Raw genomic sequence first — 27,528 nt, forward strand, 5'->3', positions numbered from 1 at the left:
CCATTTTCTGAAGTCTCAGTGAGATCTCTGTTCAGAGAGAGACCTGAGTACAGATGAACATAACAAGTGGAGGACTAAGCAGGTTGATGCAGACGGCTACTAGTCCGACACTTGTTGAGCGCTGATTCTCTGCTGGACCGCTGACAGAGGGACTGAAAGGCCTCAGCCGGGCTGCTGATACGTTCTGGGTGCTTTTCCAAATAGTTTCTCACCATGTCTCATCAAACAGTGTACAAGAGACCTTTGTGCTTATGTGAACTCAGGGACAAACTTTCAGAGTTCAAGGTGCTACATTTGATATTCAGAGCATTAATATAGCAGCAAAACAACAATTTGCTCCATAAAGATATAATGGAATAATGTCTACCTGAAGTTGCTCTCCCTCTGTGTGTGTTTTCATGCGAGCTTCTGTGTGCTTTGTTGACACAGCCGGGCTGGCCCTTGTCTGCTTTTAGTGCACGTTAGTGCACGTGAGTGTGCCCCGCTGGCTAGCTCATGGCTGCCGTTCTGCTGTTGGGAGTCAATAGAAATGCTCCCAATCTCGCATATTTAGCACCTTTTAAGTCAGACGTCTTTCTTCTTTCAATGTGGTTTCCAAAAATACTCCGAAAGACAGTTTTTTACGACTGCACGATTATGCCACAAATGAAAATGAATCAGATTAATCATTAATTGTCCAACTTTCAGTATTTATTTCTATCTACACATGTCACACCCGAAGCTGCACATCCCAGTGTTGCATGCCTGACCAACATTTAGACATTTCCGGTTCAGGAACCGTTTCAATGGAGTGATAAAGTTACAAGAAGATGTCTGTTCAGCCTCCGCTGCTTTCAGGACAGTTGTGTTTAGTGTTCACTGCTTACTGTCCTCCTGTGTTTACTAAAAGCAACAGTAGGTTCCTGAAAATATGGGATGGCATTAGAACAGGTTGCTGGTCTGTGTCCCTGTGCTGATGGCTGACCACATTGTATGGTGATAAAACACACAGACAGGCACACACACCTGTACAGATACATTGCCTCTCTGCCCCAGGGGAAGCTGTGTCATGAGGTTTAAGTCTCCCGACACACACCTGATGAAACTAAGATGTTATTGTTGCAAAACTGGTTTATTTCACATTACAAAACGGTCCACACACATTCTTTCAACCAGAGTATAGTCAAACATACAATGCAGTGTATTCCAGCTATTTTATGGTTTCTAGGAAACCAGGAGAGTCATGTTGGACCTGCACCTGCTTAATGTGTGTACGGCCGTGCATACTTATACTTTAAAGAAACTGCTGGAACTGGTCCAACCAGACAACTGCTTCAACAGTTTTAAGTGCATTTGCTTTTGTATTTCTGTGATTCCCAGGCACGGGAAGATTCTGCATCTTACCTGACAGGGTGTATAGACGACAAGTGCAAACGCTTCCTGTTACCTTTTGGCTCCTTAGACCTTTTTAATGTGTGTACACAGTGCTCAGTGCTCACCTTGTGGTTCCACTAGGACCGCGACACATGAAAAGCCTTCAGAGGTAGTTTTCCAGACTGTAGTTGTACCTGCAACACCACAAATCAGTCCTCCAGGAGGGTCCTTAAAATGCGGGGGAACCTACACATCCTAAAATACCTAAGGGAATGGTAAGGCTCTTATGTAGAACTGGGTGATATGATTACAATATTGCTAATATATATATATATTTTTTTAATTAATGCAAAATCACGTTTTAAACAAATTCAAATTCAAAAACAATGATCAGCGCAATGGATTATCTTGCCATTTTATGCATTACATCATCATTTTATTTTCAAGATGTCACGATATGCTTGTGTCATCACAACACTACTTACTGATAAGATGTACAGTATCAGTATTGCTGAAATCATTGACACGGCAACACCTCACAGTCATGTTAAGTGGCAGTGATGTGTTGGTGAGGAGAAGCAACAGCCCTGTTATAGTAACAGCATGTTATATATTTGACATTTCTGCTGGTGCGTCTCCCTTCAACCAGGTGGTTTCTGTTTCTGTCTGCTAGCATTTGGTTTTGGAGAGTCTGAGATCTGAGAGTTCGGGTCACGGAGGGGGAAGAAATGGTTTAATGCACACATAGCTTTCAGTTACATGCAGAATACCATTAAATAATCTGGTAAAAGGAGTGAGAAGTACATTTCCTTGTAGGTCTCTTCATCTTTAGTTCCAAATTATTATGAACATTATATACACCATACATACTTAATATGCCATGTATACATCATATACCACATTACATCACACGTCATCCCATTTCTACATCAAAGTTAAGCAATTAAAGTGAGCAAAATGTGGCAACTGTAATTATCAGTTGTTCATATTCACTGTACATGGCTCCTGTTACATTCAGTGCATGTATCAAATGAAGGAGTACGATTCGGTTGTTTTCTCTTTTTTTAGCAACATTCTCAGTCGGTGACCTCTGCTCTCTGGTGTAGAGAACACATAGACTAGACTACTACCTCTGACAGGTTTCTAACAGGCCTACTGTGTTTGTAAAATGTGTCCTTCAGGGAGCGTTCATGTCGGAATATGTTGGCCTCATCAAGTCATGAAAAAAGAAAGGTTCTGTCTGTTCTGCTCCTTTTTTCAAAGGGGTTTGAAGTCTTTTCAAGTGTAGCTCTCTGTCCTGTGATTGATGTCACGGCCGGCTGTGGGTCCATTCTAAAATAGCTCTCATGGCTAAGTTAGGAAACTCATAGCATAGAGGAGTAATGTTTAAAACAACAAACAATGTAGCTGGCTGTAATTTCTTCCTTCACATCTTTGATGGTTTGTTTCAACAGAGGGCCAGCTCAAGTCAGCACTTCAGTAGATGTTTCTAAAAGATTACTCAGCTTTTTGCATGGTTTAATCACATGGAGCGTTACCACAGAGATCAGAGCAGTTACTGTTCTTGTGTGCTGTTGACCCCGTGTGTAATGAAGAAGCGCTCGTAGCTGTGTGAATGGTTTTATTTTCATCCCAAGTAGCACTCCCAGACTATAAACCTAGAAACTGTTGGGACTGGCTGAGGCTTTCATTATTATCACATACGTCAGTGTCCAAAGACAATAGCCATATGTCTCCTGTCTCTCCAACAGCCTGAAATCACACCAGGAATTTGCACTTGAGGCCACAACATGTTACACTTGTCACGTTAGATTAATAACTCTCTTAATTCTGTTTTAAAAGGAACATCATTTAAGCTAACATCTCCCTGCATCAAAGACAGACGGAGTATTCATCCATAATGTATACTTAATGCATATTAATGCTTTATATACTGCTATCTTCTTGTATCTTCTTCTTGAGGACTGGTTTGGCTTTGCTGCTGTGCCTTTGTGCAGCCAACTTTCCAACAGACGGGTCAGATTTCTGTGTTGCTTTTCAGCTTTTTAATGCAGACAATGTTGGTCGTTGGTTTTTCAGCAATGACTGCCTTAACATGTGTATACTTACACAGACTGAATGTGTAATGTGAGTGCTTTGCTCAATGGCACATTGGAAGGGGCTGTGAGAAAGGAGAGAGTTTTTTTAACAGAAAATTGGAGCAACTCTCTTCCTTTTCTAATTTTTCCACCAGTTTATTAACACAAACAACACTTGAATCAAATCTTTTTCCTTAACCAATTATAGTTAAAGCATAACTACAGCATGTTTTTTGCCAAACAGCCACAAGTGATAATTTATTGTAAATGAGCTGAGTGTCAGGAAGAAGAGTCCTAAGGTCTAAAACAGACTCAGTTAGGCTGCGATTAATATTAAAAGTATGCTCATATTGGCCAACATAAGCTACTGATCATACAATACCAAGTAGTGGCAACACTCCTGAGTGTATTCAAAACTGCAAGGATGCATTTTATTGATTTAGAATTAATTTTTTTAAGTTGTTTCAAGCTGTATTTTAACATTGTGATCTTTCTCTTTCCAGATGACACATCAAATAAAGAAGTCAGCAGGGTAGGTTTTAGTTTCATTCTAAGTGCACATATGTATATGACAAAGCACATGAAGCTTCTCCTCATAGCTTCAAACACAGTAGATATTGTTTTACTGTATGTGCTCACTCATTCCTAAAGCTAATTATTAATTATTAAGTCAAGAATAGAAACTATGGCTGAACAGACTGCTGTCATTCACTCACATCAAACATATCCTGGTGTACTCATTCAAGATGCAGATGCTACTATGCTCTTTGAAAACAGTTATGTTAGTCCATGTGCTTACATTCTAAAGAACAGTGATGTTGGCTCATATTTAGAATAATGGCGTAGTTTACAAATTCATACCTGTGAATTATTCGGTAGGATGCAGCTCAATAGTGATGCTTTTGATATTAACATTAGAGTTAACGACCAGGCTCTGTGAGCTTTCAGGTCAGCATCAAACAGATGATTCACGAAAATAATAGGAAACAACATGAATCTTTGTCATGTGTGACACAGCGGCAGGAAGTGTATGTTCACACCTATGTCATCTTGAAACCATCATACCCCTAAGTGGCCTGGTGTCAGTGCCCACAGCAGGGCCCCGGAGCTGGGTAGAAGCAACTTTGCACACTGTGGGGTGAACGAGGGGCACTCGACCCCTCAGTGCATCATCCATATATACGTCTGTGCAAACAGGATGTGGGAGGATAGAAGGCGTCCCGTGGGGGAGGCTTTCTAGTACGCCACTCTCCCCGCCGTCCTGCCCTCACTCTCTCTGCAGGCGCAGAAATAGATGGCTCTCTGGCCCCGTACAAGGCAGGAGGTCTGCCTCTTACATAACCATACTTTTAAGCTGAGGCTGAGCAGCAGAGCTTGCCAGGGCTTTAATCAGAGCTGTGGGGCACCGGTGGCCTCCTCTCGGGACTGCGGGGGGATCCCTGGGCCTTGAATGCAGCAGTGAAGGGGAGTGTAAGGGTGGGGTGCTGGGTCATGTTGGGATGAATGGCTCTGTCTTTGTGAATGGCAAGAAGAGAATCCTCTTTCCTTGAAAAAATAAAATAAAATCCTCCCATTAGAGTTGGTGGCTAGCTGCTTCAGTAGCATTAGACTGGGTGCAGTACAGATTGCAGGCTGTTATCACGTGTGTCTGTGTCGTACGTCTTGCTGAATTTTTCAGTTCAATCTCAGTGTTAATGCAAAGTTGTGGAGTTGCAATTTCTGTGTGCCTTGTGTCCAGCAGTACCAGGACACAAATGTACAGGACGTGGTGTATGAACTCAACAGCTACATGGAGCAGCGCCTGGACACTGGAGGAGACAACAAACTCCTGCTCTATGAGTTGTGCAGCATCATCAAAACAGGTAGAAGTAGGCGTCAAACATCTCCCTGTGAGACGGAGATCGATCACTTATGTGACACTCAGTCAATTTTGTGTACTTTTCTGACATTGAATGACACCGACTGAATTGCCCGCTGTGGTGAACCTCACCCTTATGCTGCTCCAATGAAAATAAAAAATATATATAAAATGAGTAGCAAATATTATTTGTCAATTAATAGCCCCAGTTTTTCTTGCCATTCACTTGGGCAAACAAAATCAATATAGGGAAATGTACGCATGTCTTTATAAATAGTTTGATAGTTTGTTAACATTTTAGTTCAAAGTCACACAATGTTCTAAATACGTTAGCGTGTGAAGGATTATCGTGTGTTCACTGATGCTCCTCCAGTCTCCCTGTTGTCACATTGTTTGATAATATGACCTATATATCAGTGTGAAATGGGAGTGGAAAAGAGGACTGGGATTGAGATGAACTGGATGGCAGTCAAAGCCCTCGTTCAGAGTGCCCTTGTCGTTATGTGGGACATTGCTAATAGATTGTTATTAGATTGTACCTGGCCTGTTTTATCCCTTTTTACGCTTTTACTCTCAGTTATACCTGCCATTTATTGTTGGACACATCTATATTAGAGAACTTAACACACTAACAGCTAATGTCAGTTATTAATGGACTGTCTAACCTGACCTGTGTGTCTCTTATTGCTACAGCAACAAAAGCTGATGGATTTGCACTTTACTTCTTGGGAGAATGCAACAATGTAAGTGCAGAGGACATTTGGTAAATACATTGTATACACTAATGATGTTGTGGTTCTGTAATTTACATTTTCTTTTCACCATTTCTGTTTCCCTCTCTGTCCTCGTCTATGCTTCTCATTAGAGTTTATGTTTGTTCAATCCAACGGGGGCCAAGGATGGCCCTCCAAGCCTCATCCCCTCTGGCCCCATCGCATTTGGGACAACCGTTGCCGCTCATGTTGCCAAGACTCACAAAACACTGCTCGTAGAGGACATCATGGGGGTAAGGCTGTCTTCCTGCAACCAGCACAGATGTACTCATCATAGGAATCTAACATTTCAAAGCTGTGATGTTATGTTATATGTCCCCTTTAATGCTCCTTTCTCATCACCACCTGGTTCGATGCACTCGGCACCTTCAAGCTACAAAACAAAACCCTAACGTTTGAACCTTCAACTACATTAGTTGATTTTCCAGCTACACTGACCTCCTTTGCTAAAGTTCTTTGCACTTCAGGTGATAATGACTGGACTGTGTGTTGCAGGACGAGCGCTTCCCCGACGGCACAGGGCAGGACTCAGGGATCCATGTTCACTCTGTCCTGTGCCTCCCCATCATTACTGCCATCGGGGACCTCATTGCCATCCTGGAGCTGCATCGGCAGTGGGGCAAGGAGCCCTTCAACCTCAGCCACCAGGAGGTCAGTCTGACCCAGACAAAACACACCAAGAGTGGGAGGCTGGAGCAGTTAGCCTGGTATTCACCTTAATCTGGATCTGTTTAAGATCTCTATTAGATTTCTGGGGTTTAGTGGATTGTGTAAATACTGAGTAATTCTGTATTGTTGTAGTTGCATGAAATACATGCAATAAGCAAGAAATTCACAGAAAATACAGGTTGCTCAATTAAGTATAGTCACAGGGAATACACTTTTAAAATTCAGACTTGAAATTCAAAACTTTACAACAAAACATCTTCCAACATTTTTATAAATTAATCAAATATGAGTGAGCAAATACAGTCGGTATAACTGATGTGAGAATTATTTGTGACATTTTATTCAAACCTGCATCAGTAGATTTATTTTGGCAGAATAAGCACAACACTGACATATCAGAACCTTTTAAGGTGATACGGCTCATTTGGTAGCAAACAGTTAGTGTCCAGTAACAGTCGGGCCCAATAATCCAATATTCCCTGATTTGGTCTCCACTCCAACTCCTGAGGGGAATGTATGGCTCTTTAGATCATAAATGTTCCCCTGTATTCAACAGCTAGTTTTTTTTTACTTTCAGTGTCCAGTGTGTTTATGTGCTGTTTAAACAGCTGCTGGAAAAGAGGTTGATAGAAGCAAAAAGGCTTTAAGACCAAAACATGAGCTGAAAGATGTTAAAATTCTGTGGAGTTGAACCCTGTTGCATTACACCTCATCACTTGACCCCTTTTTCATTAAAACATTTCTATGTTTAGACCAACTGGCTCTTCTATGAGTATGAGACTGCCTGCCGAACAGATAATTATGTTGATTTTAATTATGTTTAAAAAAAATAAAAAGTCTGCATTTCTTTGGAGCTAATCTTTACTTTCTTTTCCAGGTTGCCACAGCTAATTTAGCGTGGGCATCAGTTGCCATACATAAAGTGCAGGTGAGGAACCTACTTATCCCATTTATTATGATCTTGGATGACTTTGTTTGTTCTGGTTCTGCACTGGGGGTTTTTAATGGGGAAATCCACTGTGTACAAGAACTTGGTTGCGCTGAGCCCAGTCCAATCAACTCAGCAATAGATTCAACAAACAGCTCTCCGAGGACGTCATTACGCCTGAGGGCTGTTATTATACAAACATATAGCATAACAGCTCAGATAAGCAGCGGTGGCCACAGTGGACCTCTGAGCCTCAGCACTGCAGCACACCTCTGGGTTAGCTGATCGCTGCTTTGTTGCTACTGAAACTCTTGGCGGAAGCCAACAGCCAAGTGTGTAGACCTCAAGTTGGTTTGTTGACAGTACACGTAGGATGCTGTTTCTGCTCTGTGAGAAATGTGTGACACCTCTGGGTGCCGGGTCGTGACCTATTTCTTCTTTTGGTTCTAGGTGTGCCGAGGCCTCGCCAAACAGACTGAGCTCAATGACTTCCTACTAGATGTGTCAAAGTAAGAGCTGCTGTTGGGACAGATTACCTGTCACTAAATGAATACATATCAAAGGTGTATTTACACAATGTTCTTATTTTAGTCCTAGTTTGACAACAATAATATGGGCTCTAAAGTGAGTTAGTGTCTTTACAGTTAGAATCAGGTCAAACATTCAATACAACTTTATGCTCACCCAATAGAAAGAAATTACTGCATTTTAGGCAACTTAACTTTCATGTCTTGAATGTGAACATCATCAGAGCTTCCCATTTGTCAACATCTCAATGCGCCATTTTTTCTTTTTGCACAGAACATACTTTGATAACATTGTGGCAATAGATTCTCTACTTGAACATATTATGGTGAGTGTGATTTCTGCAAGTATGTGTTCATTCACATTGTCTTCAAGGCTACATATCCTGGGAGTGTGTGTCAGTTTATGTGTGTTAAAAAGAGTAGTAATGCTGCTGTTATACAGACACACACAGGCTGTCGTAATACCTAAGGAGCACTGCTAATATTTCCTATGGTTGGCATTAAAATAACCTCTCATCGTGATCATTATTTGTTATCAATATAATAGATTCATAGACATACTAAAGACATGTTTAGACTTGGCTCAAGTTTTTCAGCTTGCAATATTTTAAAACAAACAAGATCTGGTTGATCTCATTTTTCTACTAAAACCCACCTCTATGTTTGTATGTATTTGTTACCTTGTGGTGTCATCTCAGGTCATTCAAGTCATCAGTTTCAAACTGGCATGAATTGGAATGACCTGTAGTTAGTTATACTCTGTGTTTCTACATTTAACTGTTACATCCAAAAGTAAAACATTAAACTGCAGTGACGTGATCTGATTTAAGTTAAATGTGCTAGATGCAATCTTTCATGGTTTTGGTTTTTTTTTCAGTTCTTTCAAACCCTCAGTGTTGCTAATAGAGTTTTGTCCCTCGTGTTGTTTTTGCAGATATATGCAAAAAACCTGGTGAATGCGGACAGGTGCGCTCTCTTCCAGGTAGATCACAACAACAAAGAACTGTACTCTGACCTGTTCGATATTGGGGAAGAGAAAGAAGGCAAACCTGTCTTTAGGAAAACCAAAGAAATTAGGTGTGTAAGATTTACCCTTTTCTCCGTCAGTGTGCTAAACAGTATTCTTGATTTTAAAAAAGTGTCTGTGTTCTATTTTTATCTACATTTATATATTATTATATCTTATTCTTTGTTACAGATTTCCATTTAAGTTTATTTTGAAAAAGTAGAAAAGTTTAAACTCATTTTCAAAAAAATAAATTTCTCCACACATTCAAAAGTGTGTTTCCTGCCCCTAGAAGACCTTGTTCACCATAGTGTACAGTACACAAGGTTCTATTCCGACAAAGTCACACAGAAATTATTCCACCAATAGAAAAGCAGGAGGAACATCTTTAACTAGATATTTTACCATTACAATGTAGGATCATCAATTGTACCCTCTAAAAAAATTGTTAATCTACACACTATCTGTGCTCTAAATTGATTTGTCCCCCATGCACTCAGAACCCACAGACTAAGAAGCCTTGACGGGCATCCACAAAGCTAACTCTTGTCCTCTGCTCTGCTCTTTCCCTGTAGGTTTTCTATTGACAAGGGAATAGCTGGCCAAGTGGCTCAGACAGGGGAAGTCTTAAATATCCCAGATGCCTATGCAGACCCCCGGTTCAACCGGTAAAATACATTTTTACTTATCTCCTTCCATAACCTACGATGAGGTGTCTATGTAATTAACTGAAGTCAAAGTTGGGCTGTGACTTGTCCCAGACAATTCTTCTTCAGTTGACTTTGCTTATTTTCTTGTATTTAAGCTAAAACACTGCAGCCATACTTCTACTCATTACACAGAGTTAAGACCTGAACATGCTGCACTTCTACTGTATATAGATATATATAATTCACATTATAAACTCACTTCAAGAAAATCAATGATGAAGTGGCATTAACATATTTCTGTTGGTCTTCGTTGACAGAGAGGTGGACCTCAAAACCGGCTACACCACGCGGAACATCCTGTGCATGCCCATCGTGAGCAGGGGGACCGTTATAGGTGTGGTGCAGATGGTGAACAAGCTAAGCGGAAGTGCCTTCACTAAAACAGACGAGAACAACTTTAAGATGTTTGCTGTCTTTTGTGCTCTGGCCTTACACTGTGCAAATGTGAGTCAAGTGAATAAGTCTTAAAATACAAAAAAACTAGCTGATTTTCTCCCAACGGCAACATTTCTGTCTGCACAAGCCTGCTCTTTAATACATTGTGGATTATATAATACTTCTTCACCATGAATACTTGATTGTTATTTTTAGAAAACTGCACTTTTGACGTAGTGGCCTCATCACTGCCCTTAATTCATTCTGTAGCTGGAAGGCTGGTTTCAGCTGTTACTCGGCTGTGGGTTTCCTTATTTGTCAAAGAAGACATTTTATTTATTTTCCATGGTCGACAAAGATAGTGCCAAAAGCTTCTATTTAAAGTGTGCATTGCTCCAAAATACGAATAAAAGCTTATTTTTTTGCTGCCGATGGTTATTCCTTGCAAGCAACACACAGAGGTTTCACAAATCGCCGCTCAAAGACTGCGTTGTGTGTTCTGTCTGTCAGAGCCTTCTTCTCTCTGTGGGGCCTGACTCACCAGCTCGTGTGACAAACTTACGCAGGAGCGGCGTCACAAAGTTGGTTTTAAAATTGATGAGGCATGTTAATATTTTAGGACAAGCAGTCTGCATCCGTCCTCTGACAGGATTTATGTTTTGGTGTAATTTATGCCCCACGTCTCCAGGAAACTTGTTCGGGCTGGCTCCTGATCTACGCTGATTTATGGTGGAAGGTGTGAGGCTTGGCGCCTGTACCTGTCTTATTCCTGTCTGTCTGGATAGGGGACAGGGATACAAACCAGATGTGGAGACTCTTTTTGAGACAGATAAAATATGATACAGGACTGTTGCAAATAACTTAACTTGGTTCGACCCTTTTGGAAATTCCAGCGGTGATACTTAAAGAATTCAACAAAGATATGAGATATCTTCTCCGGGCGTTTGTAGCGCCGGATATGTCTCAACATTTTACAGACTTATTCCTGTTCCGTGTGTCTCTGCAGATGTACCACAGGATCCGGCACTCTGAATGCATTTACAGAGTGACGATGGAAAAGCTGTCTTATCACAGCATCTGCACATCGGAAGAATGGAAGACCCTTACCCAGCTCAACCTCCCTGTACCCATTTATAAAGAGATCGACATGTGAGTGCCCTCTTCGCATTCAGGTTTTGGTCATTATCTCTGCTGTGTCCCTGAGTGTGGTTGAGCCACGTGTCTGTAAAGTGACGATGACAGAGTCCAGAAGCTCTGCATAAACAGTTCAGGAAGGCAAGGCAAGTTTATTTATATAGCACATGTCAGCCACAAGGCAATTCAAAGGGCTTTGCATAAAACATGCCAAAGAAACACATTATAGACATTTAAGTACAATTCAAAACAGTCATATAAGAGCCAAACAGGCTAGACAGGTATAACATTTCTTTCATTTTTTTTTTTAAAGACAGTTCAGTCGAAGACATTTTTTAATAAAATGCAGCAAAAAACCCAAAGGTCTTCAGCCTTGATTTAAAAGAAGTGAGAGTTTTCTGGGAGTGCATATGGTGCATAAAAACTGAACGCTCCATGGCCAAGTTTTTCCAAGTCAGGAAGGCGGAGGTCTTCTGGAGGACAAGTTGACAGTTTAACACACCTCAGAAGTCCCCTTATATGTCCTACTGTGTGCTACACATGCTAATTTAAGTCTCTCCTCTCCCCCGGTCGTCCCTCCTCCAGGTTCCACTTTGACATTAGCCCCTTTGAGGAAATCTGGCCTGCTGTGTTTATCTACATGGTTCATAACTCGTGTGGAAAGACCAGGTAAGGTTTCACCGGGATCATTTCAATGTCAGCTCAAAGTTCCGGTTGATCAGTAGTTAACCGTCCGTTCTTTCCATGTGTAGCTTTGAGCTGGAGAAGCTGTGTCGGTTCACCATGTCCGTACGGAAGAACTACCGCCGTGTTCCCTACCACAACTGGAAGCATGCAGTGACAGTGGCACACTGTATGTTCGCCATCCTGCAGAAAACCTCTGGGATGTTCACAGAGCTGGAGGTTTGCTTCACATTGGGTCTGGGTTTTACTGCTCCAAGATACAATTACAGAAAAGCAAGATCAGAAACTGGGGTCCTTTGTGATTTAGAGGTTTGTCTTTCTTGTTGTTCCACTCTGGTCTACAGAAGAAAGGTCTGTTGATTGCCTGCTTGTGCCATGATCTGGACCATCGGGGGTACAGCAACTCATACTTGCAGAAGTTTGACCATCCTCTGGCTGCTCTGTACTCCAGCTCCACCATGGAGCAGCACCACTTCTCTCAGACCGTCTCCATTCTACAGGTAGAGCTCTATTATGAAGAACGTACCTAACTATTGAGACTTTTTTTATTGATTGATCCTCTTTGAAATTCGGATGTTTATTATGGAATGATGTGCTTTGCATGACGTTTTTTGACCTTTTCATTAAAAGCAAAACTGCATGTCTAATGACTTGCAGATGGTGGGGAAAGATATGGGAATATCACATGGAAAAAATAATTGCAGATATAATAAAACAAGATACAACGTACAGTAGCAAGGAGAGGGTGTCAAAAGTGATGCCACATGTGAACAAATGTTATGAGAAAAGCAGAAAGCAGGTCGTCATTTGAATCCCACTAATAAAAAGAGATGGCCACTTAAACCATAGTCAAACTTTGCAAAAATACATAATAAAAAAAAATTCATATTCATCTTCAAGCTAAAACCACATGATAAAAACCAACCTGAATTTATTTATTTAATGAATACTTCCATCCATCCATCCATTTTCAATACCGCTTATCCTCATTAGGGTCGCGGGGGCGCTGGAGCCTATCCCAGCTGACATAGGGCGAAGGCAGGGGACACCCTGGACAGGCCGCCAGTCCATCGAGGGCATTAATGAATACTTTTTAAATTTAATTTATTCAATTGCAGTTTGTTTGTGCAGGAAAAATAGATCAGACAGAAAATGTTTACATTCTTCAACATTTAAATAAACATATAATTTCTCGAAAACGGATGCTTACACACACACATATTGTGAAATACAGATACAACAAAAGGAGCATATGTATATATTTAGTTCTGACTGCATTCTTTACATCCAGGATCTGCATTAACCCAATATGTCCTGAGATGGACGTGAGATTACAACCTGTTGTGGTCTAGCTGAGCTGAACGCCTCATAAGTGGAGCTTTTGCTTTTTCATTGTTCTCTTTGTTTCTCATAGCTGGAAGGGCACAATATTTTCTCCAACCTGAATTCCAGCGAGTATGAGCAGGTGCTGGAAATCATCCGGAAGGCCATCATCGCCACGGACCTCGCCCTGTACTTCAACAACCACCAGCAGCTGTCGGAGCTGCTGACCTCGAGTGTGCTGGACTTGAGCAACCACTCACACAGGTGAGCTCACGACTCACACTGGTGCACAGGTCAAGTCAAGGTCACACCGGGTGACCAAACGCAGACTTGGTGAACATAAACGGCACATTGAGTTTCTCCTCATGGCTATAACGAGGCTCTGCTTCCCTCCAGGGACCGTGTGATTGGTCTGATGATGACAGCATGTGACCTGTGTTCTGTTACCAAGCAATGGCAAAACACACGAATCACAGCCAATGACATCTATGCTGAGTTCTGGTCGGAGGTACGCTGGGATACTGCTGGGGTTTAAGCAGTCCTACAGTTTGTAAAGGTCTAGTGGTCAGTAGATTTGCAACGTTATGCAAAAATATTTGGCAATTTCTCTCTTTCCCCACAGGGAGATGAGATGAAGAAGATTGGGTTGCAGCCGATCCCTATGATGGATAGAGATAAGAAGGACGAGGTTCCCCAAGGCCAAGTATGACCAGCACTTTTTTTCAGCTCGCAACCTTTCACACAAGTAGAGTATTAAAGTGGAAATAATTAATTTAAATGAAATCAATTCTACAATAACCACTATCATCACTTTATAGATAACAATATAACAATTTTAAGCAGAGATTTCATTTAGTGTGAGAAGCCCCTACAGAATGCTATGAGAATACGTAGTTTAATAAACTTTGCATATTGATAAACGATAAGGGTTAAACTCTTCTCGAGAACTATTTTTGGAACCATACACAACATACCAAATACTGTTCCTGCCAGGAAATCGGATACATTTGCTACTATAGTAGTTTACAGTTATATTGAACAATAATAGCCTGATAATATAGAAAGGTCAAAAGAGTATAACAATTTGATAATATTTTTTGTATTAAGCATAATGACCTTCAAATGTGTTTTAAATGGACTAGGTAAGACAGCAAAAGACTTTAAAAGATACTTAATGTCAATCCCCCATAGTCAACCCACATAACCATACAGTATACATCCAGAATACAGTATGGGGATTTCACCGTGACACTTAAACTACATACACGGGCCTTAATAATACTAACTACTGAGTATTAAACTGCCATTTCACTTGCATTATTTATGAGGATTGATATGCACCCATTAAAAATATATATTTTGTGGGAATTTGCCTCCAAAACTCCCAACATGACAGTCCATGTTGATATTTATTTTCTATAGCTCAAAATATCACAGATAACAAAGAAAATTAGAAAGAGTGTGTTTCATTTCTAATATATGGCATTCATTCATAATAGTGTTTGTGAAAATGTTAATACAAACTCCATTCAAACGTCCTTTTCTTCAGGTGGGATTCTACAATGCTGTTGCAATTCCATGTTATACAACACTAGCGGAGCTTTTCCCTCCATCCAGTCCTCTTCTAAATGCCTGCAAGTAAGTATTCAAAGCTACAGTTTGAAAGTATGGAGGAAAGTCTCGTTGTTCACCGAGGGCTTCGACAAAAGGCCATGCAAGATTATGAGGTGACAGAGAATGTATCTAGAGTGTGTGAAGCAGTAAAACGTTATGTAACTATCTAATTGTAGGAGTTTTCATTTCTATCCGTTTGTGAAATAGGTCAAAGACAAAAGAAATATAAAAATGCTACTTCAAACAAAATTGTCTTGCCGATTCGACGTCTAATATTGCCAAAAATGTGCGCTGACAACAGCTTGAAGAGCAAGAAGTGACGTGGGTGCTGACCTTGTCTGCCCAGCAGCAGTTAGCCAGACAAATAGAGGCGATAAGAAGTGTGTGTAGAGGCGCCCATTCCACTGAAAATACAAACAAAACACACGTTACTGCACTGATATTGGATTAAACAAACCTGTGCTCAAACTTTCTGAAAAACATATTCAGATAAATACATCTCAATATAGAAGGAGGTGTACTAACAGGAAACAGTGTGCATGTGTTTGTGTCGGCTTTCACGGTCAATAAGAGTGTATGAATTGTATTTATATGTGTAATTTCAGCTGGTTGTACTGTACAGGATCATATGCCCGCTCCTCCTGGGGTAACCCAGCTGGTCTTTAAAACGTTGTGACCTTGATCCGCGGGGAATGCAAACAAAGTGAGCAGTGTAATATTTAAGCCCCGTCTGTACGTCAGCAGCGGGCCCTGGGTGGGCAGCGGGCCTAGACCCCGTGGAGCCCGGCTGCTTGTTGTGGGATCTGCCACAGAAGTGTAAACTGCATCCGTCTGGCTAAGTGAATGCAGCAAAGGGGAGCACTTTCTGCACTTGTGTGTCAGGCTTAATTATAGCACGGAGGGGGAGAGGTTACTCGTGACAACGAGGCCTGAAGGGACCGCTACTGCAGATGACTGATGAACTCCACTGGCTGCGGTGACATGTGTTGGACAGTTGTTGTCGTCGTTTAGTACAGTTTGGTGTGGTTTAACGCAGCGCTCGTATTGTTGTTGCAATGTGTTGATGTTTAAGTTGGATCTTTTTACGACCATCATTTACATTCTGAACATGTTGATATTCTGATATTTCTGTTTTAATATCACTGCTAAAGTTGCATCATTTCAGCCTTGTTGTCCATGCCACTTTGAACATCAGATGCACACCCTTGTGGCAACAAAGTGCTATTCTTTTGTGTGCTCACTAGCGAGCCCCATCAGTAGCTCCAGGAGTGCATTTCATTTTCTTGAGATTGTCATCTGTGAATAAGTAACACATATACATGTGGTAATAATAGCTCTTTCAAATCAAAATATTATGATTAGGTAACTTTGTAAGAAAAATAAAATTTCATTCACAGTGTGTTTTGTTTGAAAGAACTGTCATACATAATGTTGTCCTATTATGGATGACGTTTACATGTCTTTGGTGGATGCTGACATGATTCTTGGCCATGTCTTTGCAGCAAGAAATGAAATGTTTCTGTTAGTGGTACAGCACCCTGATTGTGAACCGACGACATGCCGAGTCTGAATCTGATGGAGGTGTTTTGTGTTTGCAGGGAGAACCTGGGCCAGTGGGAGAAGATATCGCGGGGAGAGGTGCAGGACATAGTGCCCAACCGGCCTTGTGATTCAGGCCCTGTCAAGGTTGACAACTGACTACCAAAGGGGTTGCTGGCCCACCAAAGGAATACAACTAGAATCCTGCCACGGACCTGGTACTTAGGGAGGGGGAGGAGCCCACATCCTGTGTTAGCAGGAGACGGATCAGCTAAAAGCGACTTGACTTTGAAAACACACAGTTACCTCATTGGGTGACGGAGGTGTCAACACTGACGGTTCCACCGATCCCAGAGACTGACAGACAGCTGATGGGGAGGGACTTCAACCCATCGCTCTACATCCACTCAGCTTGGGAACTAATTTGGTCGAATGGAACATGTGCCGTTTTGGTTGTTTTAATTTTTGGCAGTTTTATGTTATGTTATGATTTTTTTTTTTATATGAGCTGATTCTTTAACGGTCTTGTATTTGCAGAGGCCTTACTCTGAACCTTTCACAGGCTAGAAATATGTGAAATCTTGTTGTTGGTTCAGGCTTTTTTTGAAATGGTACTGTTTGCCTTCTGTGGTAGGTTTATTGTACGCACACTACTTCACCAAGGTATTTCCAGAGACAGAAGGAATGTGTAGAGCAAATGTATGGTTTAATGCCACCTTACTGAGAAGGTGGATGCCGGAATGTTTTTTTATTACTTTTTGAGCAAAAATCCTTTGCAGTACTTGAATTAAAACATACAGCCTATTCTACGTGGAGAAATCCCCCACAGCATATTCTAAAAAACCTGGATGAACTGTGGCGAGAGGGTTTAGATAATGTGGACACTTGTGAACATAGTCACAAGAGAGTCACAATGTTTCTCCCTGAAGTGGACCCCACAGCACTGCCCTTGCCCATCCTGGCATTTAGGAACCTGCTGCATAGTGCATCCACTTTCTTCTGATGAGCAGAACCTGAGCCCAGGTCAGCAGAAATATTGCGTGCAGGAAGGAAGGAAGACGGTGCATGAATAGCATCAGTTATAATATAGTTAAGTGCAGGCTTATAGTATAGTGAGCCTATTGAATTTTCATTGTCGTAAAAAATGTTCACACCACTATCACATCATGAATTATTTCACGCAACAATCTGGTTTCGCCTCATTAATCAGTAATCATTTTGGCAACTATGAATAAAACACAAGTAAAATGAGGATACTGCACACGTTGGTTAAGGGTCCCAGCAGATTCTAAAGAGTTCTTTGTTTGCAGTGACACAACAAACTTTTTACACGTCAACGACTTTATGTAATCACGAGACAGCAACTAGATGCATTACACAAGGTTAAGGTGTTTAGAATTGCAGGTGAGTTGCAGGTTCAAAGTGTGAAACCTTCAGGACACTTTTTAGCTGATGATGCCGGCTCACCAGTCTCACCAGTGGTCATAATGTCAAACCTGTTAAGCTAAATGTGCATCATATGTCTATCTCTGGGATTGCAACTCAAGAATGTTTGGTTGACTTTCTGCAAGTGTGTCACAGAAGTTCCCCTCATTTCCATGGTCTGTCCTCCATCACGCTCACTCTCCAACGCCATGCAAGGGGTGAACATTTGGACTCTTTCAAATGAGTTTCAGAGATCTTGCAAAAGACAATTTATTTCGTCTGAAACCGTCATTCCAGTGGACATTGTCCCTCCAAGACTGAAATTACCGCTCAAATAATTTGTTTTACAACTGGTACTGTGGCTCCCAAATGGTGTGAATGTGCATTCTGATGAATGTTTTATCAGATCCTCGGTGGTGGCATGTGGGTCAGTGCGCCATCAGTTTTCATGATGTGCTCTGTCTTACTTATTAGAATTACTTCCAGTAAGCTTCAACCAAGAGCAACAATTAGCATGCACCTCAACTGAACTTGATATATCATTTTGCAGAATACGGTAGTAGGTGTGTATATTGTGTGCAATCTAGGAATTAGTTTCTACAGACTGAGATGTATGCTCTGATGGCGCTAAACTAAAAGGCAGTTGTGCACTTTCAGACTCTGTGTGTGTGTGTGTGTGTGTGTGTGTGTGTGTGTGTGTGTGTGTGTGTGTGTGTGTGTGTGTGTGTGTGTGTGCGTGTGTGTGCGTGTGTTTGTGTGTGTGTGTGTGGGAGAGAGAACGAGAGCATTTGACTGTCTCTTTCCCCACTCCAACCCCACCTGAGAACATGGATAAGTCCATAACACTGCACTGTCCCTTCTACTTCTCGGCACAAGTTATATTTCATTGTCTGCACTTCATGTTTAGCTTATGATCTTTATCATTATTATTATTGATGATTATTATTATTGCTATTATTACTATTGTTATTTTCTTAATTAGAGTTCAATTTAAATTAACTTATATTTTTTATACAAAGAGAAATAATGTTGGCCTTTTTGTTTTGTACAAATTAAACATTAAGATAAACAAAACGGTCCTGACATGTTACTGTTACCCATAATAATTGCGGATGTCTCAACTGTAAACGTAAGAGCAGTAGCCAAAATGACTTTTATTAAATACCTGGAAAATACATGTCGGTGGCAGATCATTCTTTATTTCCTGTTAATTACCTACTGGTTTGCATTTCACTGTTAATGCAGACTATTTTATTGATGGAGCTGCAGATATGGCGTTGGGTGACAATGCATCACTCCTGATTGGTCAGCAAATGATTGCACTTAATCAGGTCCATTTATTTAATTATCCAAGACATAAGTCAGGGTCAAATATGTGTACACTTTTGTAAAGGTTCAAATATAAATAAGAATTGGGGATCTTCAAAATAACTGTCAATGGTGAGAATACCCTCCCTTCATTTCTTTTTGGCGTAACTGAGATACGAGGTAACGTCGGTGCTGAACGTTGTGCATGCAGAATAGTTGATGAGAATCAGCACCACCCCATTTTAAAACTAAATTAGGAAAGAAATGTGTTACATGACCTTGGCCCTATTTCTAGCCTGCTAATATATGGTCATACATTTCACTCTTCTAACCTCTCAAATCAGAGTTTCTGGTAGGTTCGCCATTTGTATTGTGCCCTAGATCCAGCAATAGCTATGTATGTCCATTCATCCCATTCTCGTGAACTTTGACACAAACGCCCACTTGGACTCAAGGATGAACGGATTGGAATTTTGCAACATGACTGTTTGGTGGAGGCAAGCCACTGCGAGGCAGTAATTCTAGTTTAGTTTTTTTATTCCTTACTGTAGGAAATACACTAACGTCTACGTGTTTTATCCGATGATCCACAGAAATCCCTGCCACAATGCAGCCGACTGTATGTCTAAGTTTCACATCTTTATTTGATGGCATGCTTCGATCTGTTGTGTGAGGGGAACATGGAAGGTGTGTTTAGATAGATAGATAGATAGATAGATAGATAGATAGATAGATAGATAGATAGATAGATAGATAGATAGATAGATAGATAGATACTTTATTAATCCCCAAGGGGAAATTTGTTGTCATAGTAGCGCCCAACACTTTACAGACACCAAATGGATTAGACTAAATAAACTAAACACACAAAATAAAATAAAATATAAGAACTGGGATGACAGATATATACAAAATATTAAATAAAATATATATATAAAATATATATACACAATAGAATACAATTCAGGAAATTCAATAAAATTAAATGTACACAATAGAATATGAATAACTGCAGTGTGTATTTAAACATAATTTAAGTTTAAACAAAATGTAAAGTATGTGTAGTGTATATGAAGTGTAACTCAACATAAATGTGAATGTGTACAGTGAAAATGAAAATTAGTCCACAGAGGATCTAGCCAGAGGTGATTTGTTGTGGGCAGGAATGTTTTCCTGTATCGGTCCTAGTGACCGCGGAGCTGGATGAGTCTTTTGGAGAAAGTGCTCCGCTGACTCTGCAGTAGGTGGAGAGGGTGGACTGGGTTGTCCAATATGGACAATAGTTTATTCAGTGTCCTCCTCTCCACCACCTGTTCCAGATGCTCCTGCTTTCCGCCGATGATGGAGCCGGCCTTCTTAACCAGTTTGTTAAGTCTGTTGGTGTCACCGGCTGCAACGCTGCTCCCCCAGCAGACAATGGCGAAATACAAGATACTGGCCACAACTGACTGGTCAGTGTCTTGTATTTCGCCATTTATGAAACGTACCTTCAAATTGTCTAGCTTGTTTAATATCTAGGTGGATATTATGTCTTTGATTTTAGGATATCATCAATGAAAAGCAGCACAGTGTCAGCACCAGTTAGTGTAAATTGATCTTCCTCAGTTGTTCTCTCTCAGGCCAACAATGAGGGTTTCCTTTTCTCAAGATGGCTGCCTCCACCACATACTGTTTACTGTTTACTGTGGTAAACAGCTGCAAACAGACCCTGAGGTTGGAAGGCATCCTTTGGCTTTCTCCAAATCTAAACATATCTGAAAGTAAAAAGGGTGACAACATGTTCCTTTTTTCATTGCTCAGAGCTCAATAGTTTCCTCCTTGTTTTATCCCCACTGTGCAATTGATTCTGTATGGAGCTATTAAATAAATACATTCCCAAATAGAAGCTCTTTAATAAATGTCTGCTTGATAGAGTTGAGTAAAACTCTGCATTTGTAAATGGACTTGGGTATTTCTTATACATAATCATCAACAATGCATCCTCTCAAATTACAGGCAAGTAAGCCTGTAGGAGCCACTTCCATCCTGCACTGAATTTTATTTTACATCATTACCTCAAATGTTAATGGGGGACACAAACTATATTGTAGCCCTACTTGTTTCAATGAAGCATAACATGTTACACTGTCTCTTCCCTAATGCACAACTTTGCCATCTGGGTGCTTACCTATTAGGGCCGTTCAAGCCCTCAGGCCAAATGTCACTCTCCTTCTATTCCTCCCTCTCTTTTACTGTAGTCTAAACTCACTACTGTGTGTTTACTTGCACACAATAGCCCAAATATTGTGAATAACCAGATGTAGATTATAGTTCAGTGATTGAAGCATTTACAAGAGTTTTGCAGTAGTCGGATTTCCCCAATAACCACATTTACGTAGATTTGTCTGGTAATTGGGTTACTTACTGTGTGCAAGATTGTGTGGAAGTCCACAGGATTCATGTAAATGTCCCAAATTAAGAAAACCCAAGGAAAAAGGAAGAATTTGTTGGAGTCCATTGTTTTGGAAGGTAGGGGCAGTTCTGTTATTTGCACTGTTAAGAGACCACAGGTCATGTATTTTGTTTCTGGGTCATGACTGAATCCAAAACACATTCTAGGCTTGTTTATTGTATAACGTGAACATTCTGATTGTTTTGGGGATTTTTTTTGGTCAGAACTCAGCCTTTTCTATTTGACACCCATGCTTAATTAAATAGGTCTGTGCTTGGATAGGGTCGCAAAATAAAGTGGAATGGGGTTACGGAAAGCATGGGCTCACAAGAGTTTGGAGTTGGGACTCAGGGAAGCCCTCACTAGCCCTTTTTCCTGCTTTGCTGTGATTCTTTACACGAGGTCAGCTGCCTGAACTCCATACCTGCTATCACACACACACACACACACACACACACACACACACACACACACACACACACACACACACACACACACACACACACACACACACACACACACACACACACACACACACACACACACACACACACACACACACACACACACACACACACACACACACACCCCTATCGCTCACAATGTGCCCGAGTGCACTTGAAGTCTCATGAGTCCGATTATTATGAAGACACTGAACGCAACGCAGACATTACGCGCTCCGGTCTCCTTGGCGACTGAGCAGAGAACCGAGTGAAGAAAGTTTGTTTCGTCGTGACTCCGCACGAAACTCCACTTAGCGGACAGGTGAGGTCCTTTCTTTACGCTTTCTGCGTGCGTGCTTTGTCCACGAGCTTCCACTGCTTCATAGCAACATGTAAAGTCATACGATATTAAACACTGTTGGTTTTTGTGGAAAACCAATTCGATCCATTCACAGACGCATTCGCGCTGGTTAGATAATTGATTTACTTTACCTCAATTTGTGTTGACTGAGAATTTTTTTTAGCTGAGTTCATTATTATTCGCCTATGTCATGCCCTTTAGGCCTAATTGTCAGCTAAGCAATTAGTGTTAAATTAATCACAATTCTGCTGCGTAATATAGGACGTTTATTGTCACCTTGTGTGACTTTCAACACACTTCACCACACTGTGTGTCGTCCCTTCACAGCCATGTCCAACAGATGTAAGCCTGAGTGCTTCAGGAGCGACATCCACAGACTGCTGCTGGCTGCTGAAGCTGGTCAGAAGGCTGACATCCTGACCTACTCCTCAGGTCATCTTGGGCCCCGCAGCCTGATCCAAAGTCAGCCTCACAGGGAGACAAAGCAGTCTTTCTGGAGGATGTGTCAGGGCTTAGAAGAAACCCCAAACCAGACACGGACAAAGGCCCTGACCTATGTAAAGAAGAAAGAGTGCCCCTTTGAGTTCTCCACTGACACTGCTGAGTCTGATGTCTCAAGGTCACGACGAGGTCAGGCGACTGATTGCTCATCACATGCAGACAAAACCGAAGATATATGTCTACCTAAGATAGCGTACTGTTCCTTAAACTCTCTGCCGCTCCAGCCGAGAGCCTTCTCCCAGAATAAGGCTAACTTTTCATCTGATCCGGTGGGGAAACAGCATTCTTACCAGAAAGGTCTGAGTAATGAAGGCCAGTTAAAGTCGATACAACGGTTTGGCAGGCAAGTCAGAGCCAAGCATGACCTCTGGGCTGGAATAAATGTTGCTGAGATGCATGAGAGGAAACTACAAAAGGTGAGAACGGTCACACAAACCATTACTTCCATTTTGGAATTAAACCGTTGCGCAATTTTCCTGGGTAATTTTACACGAGATGGCAGTTTGAAATGTCCTCTCAAACTCTTGCAGAAGGTGTGCTCACATCCTAACTTGCGTAACGTTGTGTGTGTGTTCCTGTCAAACCCAGGAGCTGAGGAGGTTGTCAGCGCAAAGCTGGCCCAGCAGAGACCGCCTTGCGGTGTTCAGTGACGTCTTTGATGATGTATGTGAAGCCTCGCCAGTATTTGGACCAATCCTGAGGGAAATTAAGGTTTTTCCATTTCCTCTGTACCCACTAGCACATTTTTAGCATGTGCCGTCAGACGCATTTCAATTCTATTAGAGCCAAGAGAGAGTGAGTCCCTGGTGTAGCAAGCGGAAGTGGAGCAACCACTGGAACCTGGTCATGATCCGTCGGGTAGCAGGTCATCAGTGGGCAAAGGTTGCATTAATGCTCATTCACAAGAAACGTCTCGGGGTCACGGGGCGATTATAGCTGTAATGCAATGTTGTAATGCGTGTGTTGTGACAGGCCCATGAGCAGTACTTTTAAGTATATTATTGTTTCCAAAAACGTCTGTGAAGTTTGGATTTCTTCTACAAAGACACATAATTTAAAAAATATATAAAAATACATAGAGAGAAATAATGTTTTCTTTTTTCTTCCAGACAGATTACGATTTGTATGTCAACCACTTGATGGCTTCCCAATCATTACTACACAAGGGGGTAAAGCACTCTTTGTGTGTTTTGAAAAGCGCTATATAAATTCGATGTATTATTATTATTATTATTATTATTATTATTATTATTATTATTATTATGTATTCAAAGAAACACATAAGTCTTGAGAAGGCCTGAGAAATGTATGTGACTTTCTGACTTAATTTCCCATCAAAAACATTGACTGTGGGTGTCAGCTGACAACCAGCATAACATACAGTAATGGCTTTATGTTTACAGGGTTATCTATTGTTGTATAGACATTATTAAGATTATAAAGCTTGAGAATTTTCAAAGTCTTGAAAATGCCTTTCATACTGTGTGAATGTCGCCCTCTAAAAGAGGAAACATTAGTGCAAAGTTGAATCCAAAGTATTTTCATTGTAACAGTTCATGTCAAAGGTCACTCTTGTCACAGAGCCGTTCATCATTTCCATGGTAATATGTCAGTGGAGAGAGTACAACCTCATGTACTTTTTGACGTAGCAGAATATGTTTATGGGGCCATGAGAGATTTTGCAATGTCATTTTCGTAAAAGCCACAGACCAGCATAAAGCATCTTTTATGTTTTTTGGGAATTCAAGCGTTCATATGTTTTTGTTGTTCTGTTACAGTCACTGGGGACTTCACTCAGATATCTTGGCAATGACAAAGGAAGGCAAATGGAGTTGAATGATGCTTTAAAAGAGGTTTTCCGGCTGGAGCAAGAGGCCAAGAGAGCTCTAGAGGAGAATAAACGGTACTGCGAAGATCCATCCACCAAAATCCAAGTAGATATAGTAGTATACTGTCTCATTATTTTAAGCAGCTTTGTTCCTTTTTAACCTCAGAGTCCGAGATGAATCACAGAATGTTCCAGCTCCCAAAGGCCCAGAGGACAGTGGCATGACGAGTCAGTCTCAAGACTACCCTGGTAGATAATCATTGGGAAAACCACTTCTAAGCATTTGCTGTGTATTACCCTGAAGGCCACAGCACATGCTAACTTCTAAATGTCCTGTGTCTCTGATGTGGACGGACTGAACAAATAATGACTTTGTGACGCCAAAAGGCATAAAGAGGTTTTTTTTTAGTTTCAGTGAGTCAGCTGTGACTTTATAATGCCTGCAGGGGTGTTTATGTACAGATACAGATACTTCCTACAGTGCATTCACGCTAGGCTCTTCTGTGCTTGGACAGACACATCTCTGTCAGGGCTGCATGACAGAGGAACTGCCGACGGCCCCACCAGCACTGTCCAATCCAAGCGGCTTCAGGTGTTGATCACGTGGCGGGAGAACCAACAGCTGGAGGAGGAGCTTAAGGAGAAGCCGGTGTCCTTTGGTACGACCACGGCCACTGAACGATGCATCAAAGACGTAAAGGTGCTGGGAGATAATATTAATATATTCTGCCCTGTTCTTCACATGTTTATGACTGTTGCATCCCATTGAGCATGAATTTTGCCTTTTGCGCTCTTTCAGAAATAAAATGAAAACAGGAAGTGTCCAGTAATTGGTGTGTGCTAAAAATGCATATGGCTGCATGTTGTATTTCACTTTTTTTCTGCTCGCTTCCAGACTGAGATAATGAGACTGATAGCTTCAAATGAACGTCTGAAGACCACGAACAAGGCAAGGCAGTTTGACCTTTTAAAATCTTTCCTTAGGTAATAAATATTTTAAATGCATGTTCTGCTGTGTAATACTTTGTATGTTTCCCTACAGGATTTGGGAAACAACATAAACATGGTGCTGAACAGAGAGAAAGCAAGCAAGGCCATGAGATGGTACAAGTTCTATTGCACATACTTGACACTTGACTCAGAGACTTGTCACTCTTTTTTATCTGCTGTTGTTTTCTTACGTTTCACCACTAGGGCGTTGTGGGACGAAATACATTGTGATCTACAAACAGAGAGTGAATGGCTTCAAAGATCAGCAAGCGGACCAGATGATCATTTCAAAGGGCAATAAAATGAAGGAATACGTATTACATAGAGTCACATCTGTCACCAGCCAGCGTCTTAAGTGTATTAGAATATATTTCGATATCTTGTCGTAGCCCTTCAGTTTAGTAAAAGTTGTCTTTGTCCAGAAATAACACCCTAGATCATTGCTCGAGCAATTAATAACACAATGTACAAATACACAATGTACAAATCCTACATAAACAGTCAAATGTACATACAATTCAAAAGTACTCATTATGCAGAGTAGTCATACTCTATGATCTATTTTTACTCCGTTATTGTTACTGATACGACATGTTAGAACATTTTGATGTTGAAGGTGAAGCTAATACTAGCTACTTTAGATACTGTTAGTTTAATATATAATCATACATCATATTTTAAAAGATGTGTTTTGTAAAAACTTGATTGACATGTTGACTGATATTATGCTAATATCATTATACATATATACTAATGTGTTAAATTACTGTAGTGGAGTAAAAAGTACAATATTTTCCTCTGAAATGTGGTAAAGTTCAAGTATATACTGTATAAAGAATACACATGTCAATACAGCTTTGAGTAATTGTATTTAGTTAGAGGATGTCAAGTTTCATAGTTTCCAGCAATCCATCCGTCAAAGAGCAGCAGTAAAATTGACACTTCACACACGTTGTTTTTGAGAAGAGCAGTCCAATTAGTATTTTGTTAATATGAACAACTTCCACGTTGAGGTAAAAATCTAATTATATATGTACAGCCTGGAGCGATTAGAATGTTAATGAATTGAAAAGAGAACTCTTTTAAAGCAAAAACAAATCCTGGATATTATCGCATCCATCTTTCTCTGTTTTTATGTGTGGCGCTAAATATGAACCATATATGAACATGATACCACAGACGATTGGGAGGATATTAAGTAATTCTCTCATTGCTGTCCACAAAAGGTGACGGTACATAATTCATTAGTACAGACTGAATGAGGCATTGGAGGGAAACATCTGAAACTCCATGAGCTCCTTCACAACTGGTATCCTTAAACCACAGACCTCTGATGTGGGACAGGTTCACTAAAAAGGTCAAAATGATCCAGAGCATTGGGAGCACATTACTCTCCAAACACCAGATGGCAGCAGAGTCATGCCAAGTGAATACAATCATTTGTGAGGTTATGTGATGAGAACCGGCCTTCCCTTTGAGCCAAGCAAAGACTGCGGGGATGACAAGGAGCCCCAAACGCATGCATCGTTTGCTAAATTGACTGATCGACAGACCTGGCAACCCTATGTATCTACAATAAATTAGCTTTATCTACACTTAACTCAGTAGATGTGTTGCCTGAACCGATGGAGATTTCTGGTAGAGGGCAAACTTCTCCCATGTCCTTTTTA

At 40.9% G+C, this 27,528-nt stretch overlaps 2 protein-coding genes across 10 annotated transcripts in view; both read left to right on the plus strand.

The window, feature by feature from the left end:
* pde10a (phosphodiesterase 10A) overlaps positions 1-19,171 on the plus strand; it is a 33,527-nt gene extending 14,356 nt beyond the window's left edge. Inside the window, exons 4-23 of one of the 4 annotated variants that reach the window (XM_034551331.1) lie at positions 3,935-3,963; positions 5,170-5,293; positions 5,983-6,032; positions 6,155-6,295; positions 6,558-6,713; positions 7,609-7,659; positions 8,110-8,168; positions 8,461-8,512; positions 9,121-9,263; positions 9,768-9,860; positions 10,160-10,346; positions 11,284-11,426; positions 11,997-12,080; positions 12,164-12,314; positions 12,440-12,595; positions 13,510-13,682; positions 13,815-13,926; positions 14,041-14,121; positions 14,968-15,056; positions 16,631-19,171. In XM_034551331.1, coding sequence (XP_034407222.1) covers positions 3,935-3,963; positions 5,170-5,293; positions 5,983-6,032; positions 6,155-6,295; positions 6,558-6,713; positions 7,609-7,659; positions 8,110-8,168; positions 8,461-8,512; positions 9,121-9,263; positions 9,768-9,860; positions 10,160-10,346; positions 11,284-11,426; positions 11,997-12,080; positions 12,164-12,314; positions 12,440-12,595; positions 13,510-13,682; positions 13,815-13,926; positions 14,041-14,121; positions 14,968-15,056; positions 16,631-16,730 — 2,174 coding nt within the window. In that variant the 3' untranslated portion in view covers positions 16,731-19,171. Of the gene's footprint in view, positions 1-3,934; positions 3,964-5,169; positions 5,294-5,982; positions 6,033-6,154; positions 6,296-6,557; positions 6,770-7,608; positions 7,660-8,109; positions 8,169-8,460; positions 8,513-9,120; positions 9,264-9,767; positions 9,861-10,159; positions 10,347-11,283; positions 11,427-11,996; positions 12,081-12,163; positions 12,315-12,439; positions 12,596-13,509; positions 13,683-13,814; positions 13,927-14,040; positions 14,122-14,967; positions 15,057-16,630 lie in introns of those variants that run through there. The other 3 variants (XM_034551333.1, XM_034551332.1, XM_034551334.1) reach the window with 3 other exon arrangements.
* Positions 19,172-22,315: 3,144 nt separating this feature from the next.
* On the plus strand, positions 22,316-26,933 carry LOC117743964 (uncharacterized protein C6orf118-like). 6 transcript variants are annotated; one of them, XR_004611155.1, is made up of 10 exons: positions 22,316-22,500; positions 22,867-23,456; positions 23,629-23,703; positions 24,150-24,209; positions 24,819-24,943; positions 25,035-25,117; positions 25,384-25,527; positions 25,764-25,817; positions 25,911-25,972; positions 26,063-26,176. XR_004611155.1 is itself a non-coding variant. In XM_034551967.1 (10 exons), exons 2-10 carry the CDS (start codon positions 22,869-22,871, stop codon positions 26,157-26,159), a joined length of 1,356 nt encoding a protein of 451 aa, XP_034407858.1. In that variant the 5' UTR covers positions 22,316-22,500; positions 22,867-22,868; the 3' UTR covers positions 26,160-26,933. The 6 variants fall into 6 exon arrangements, 5 of the variants coding, with proteins under 5 accessions (XP_034407858.1, XP_034407859.1, XP_034407857.1 ...); XM_034551967.1 differs by having other exon boundaries at positions 23,629-23,751; positions 25,035-25,096; positions 25,384-25,568; positions 26,063-26,933; XM_034551968.1 differs by having other exon boundaries at positions 22,317-22,500; positions 25,384-25,568; positions 26,063-26,928.
* Positions 26,934-27,528: the final 595 nt, after the last annotated feature.

This window comes from Cyclopterus lumpus, chromosome 15, assembly GCF_009769545.1.
Source record: "Cyclopterus lumpus isolate fCycLum1 chromosome 15, fCycLum1.pri, whole genome shotgun sequence".
Lineage (NCBI taxonomy): Eukaryota > Metazoa > Chordata > Actinopteri > Perciformes > Cyclopteridae > Cyclopterus > Cyclopterus lumpus.

Excerpts from the sequence above, each read along its gene's own strand:
- LOC117743964 (XM_034551966.1), top strand. The coding sequence starts at position 22,869 with ATGTCCAACAGATGTAAGCCTGAGTGCTTCAGGAGCGACATCCACAGA. Across the intron at positions 25,118-25,383 it reads TCAGTCTCAAGACTACCCTG|ACACATCTCTGTCAGGGCTG; the intron begins GTAGATAATCAT and ends GTGCTTGGACAG. Across the intron at positions 25,569-25,763 it reads GATGCATCAAAGACGTAAAG|ACTGAGATAATGAGACTGAT; the intron begins GTGCTGGGAGAT and ends GCTCGCTTCCAG.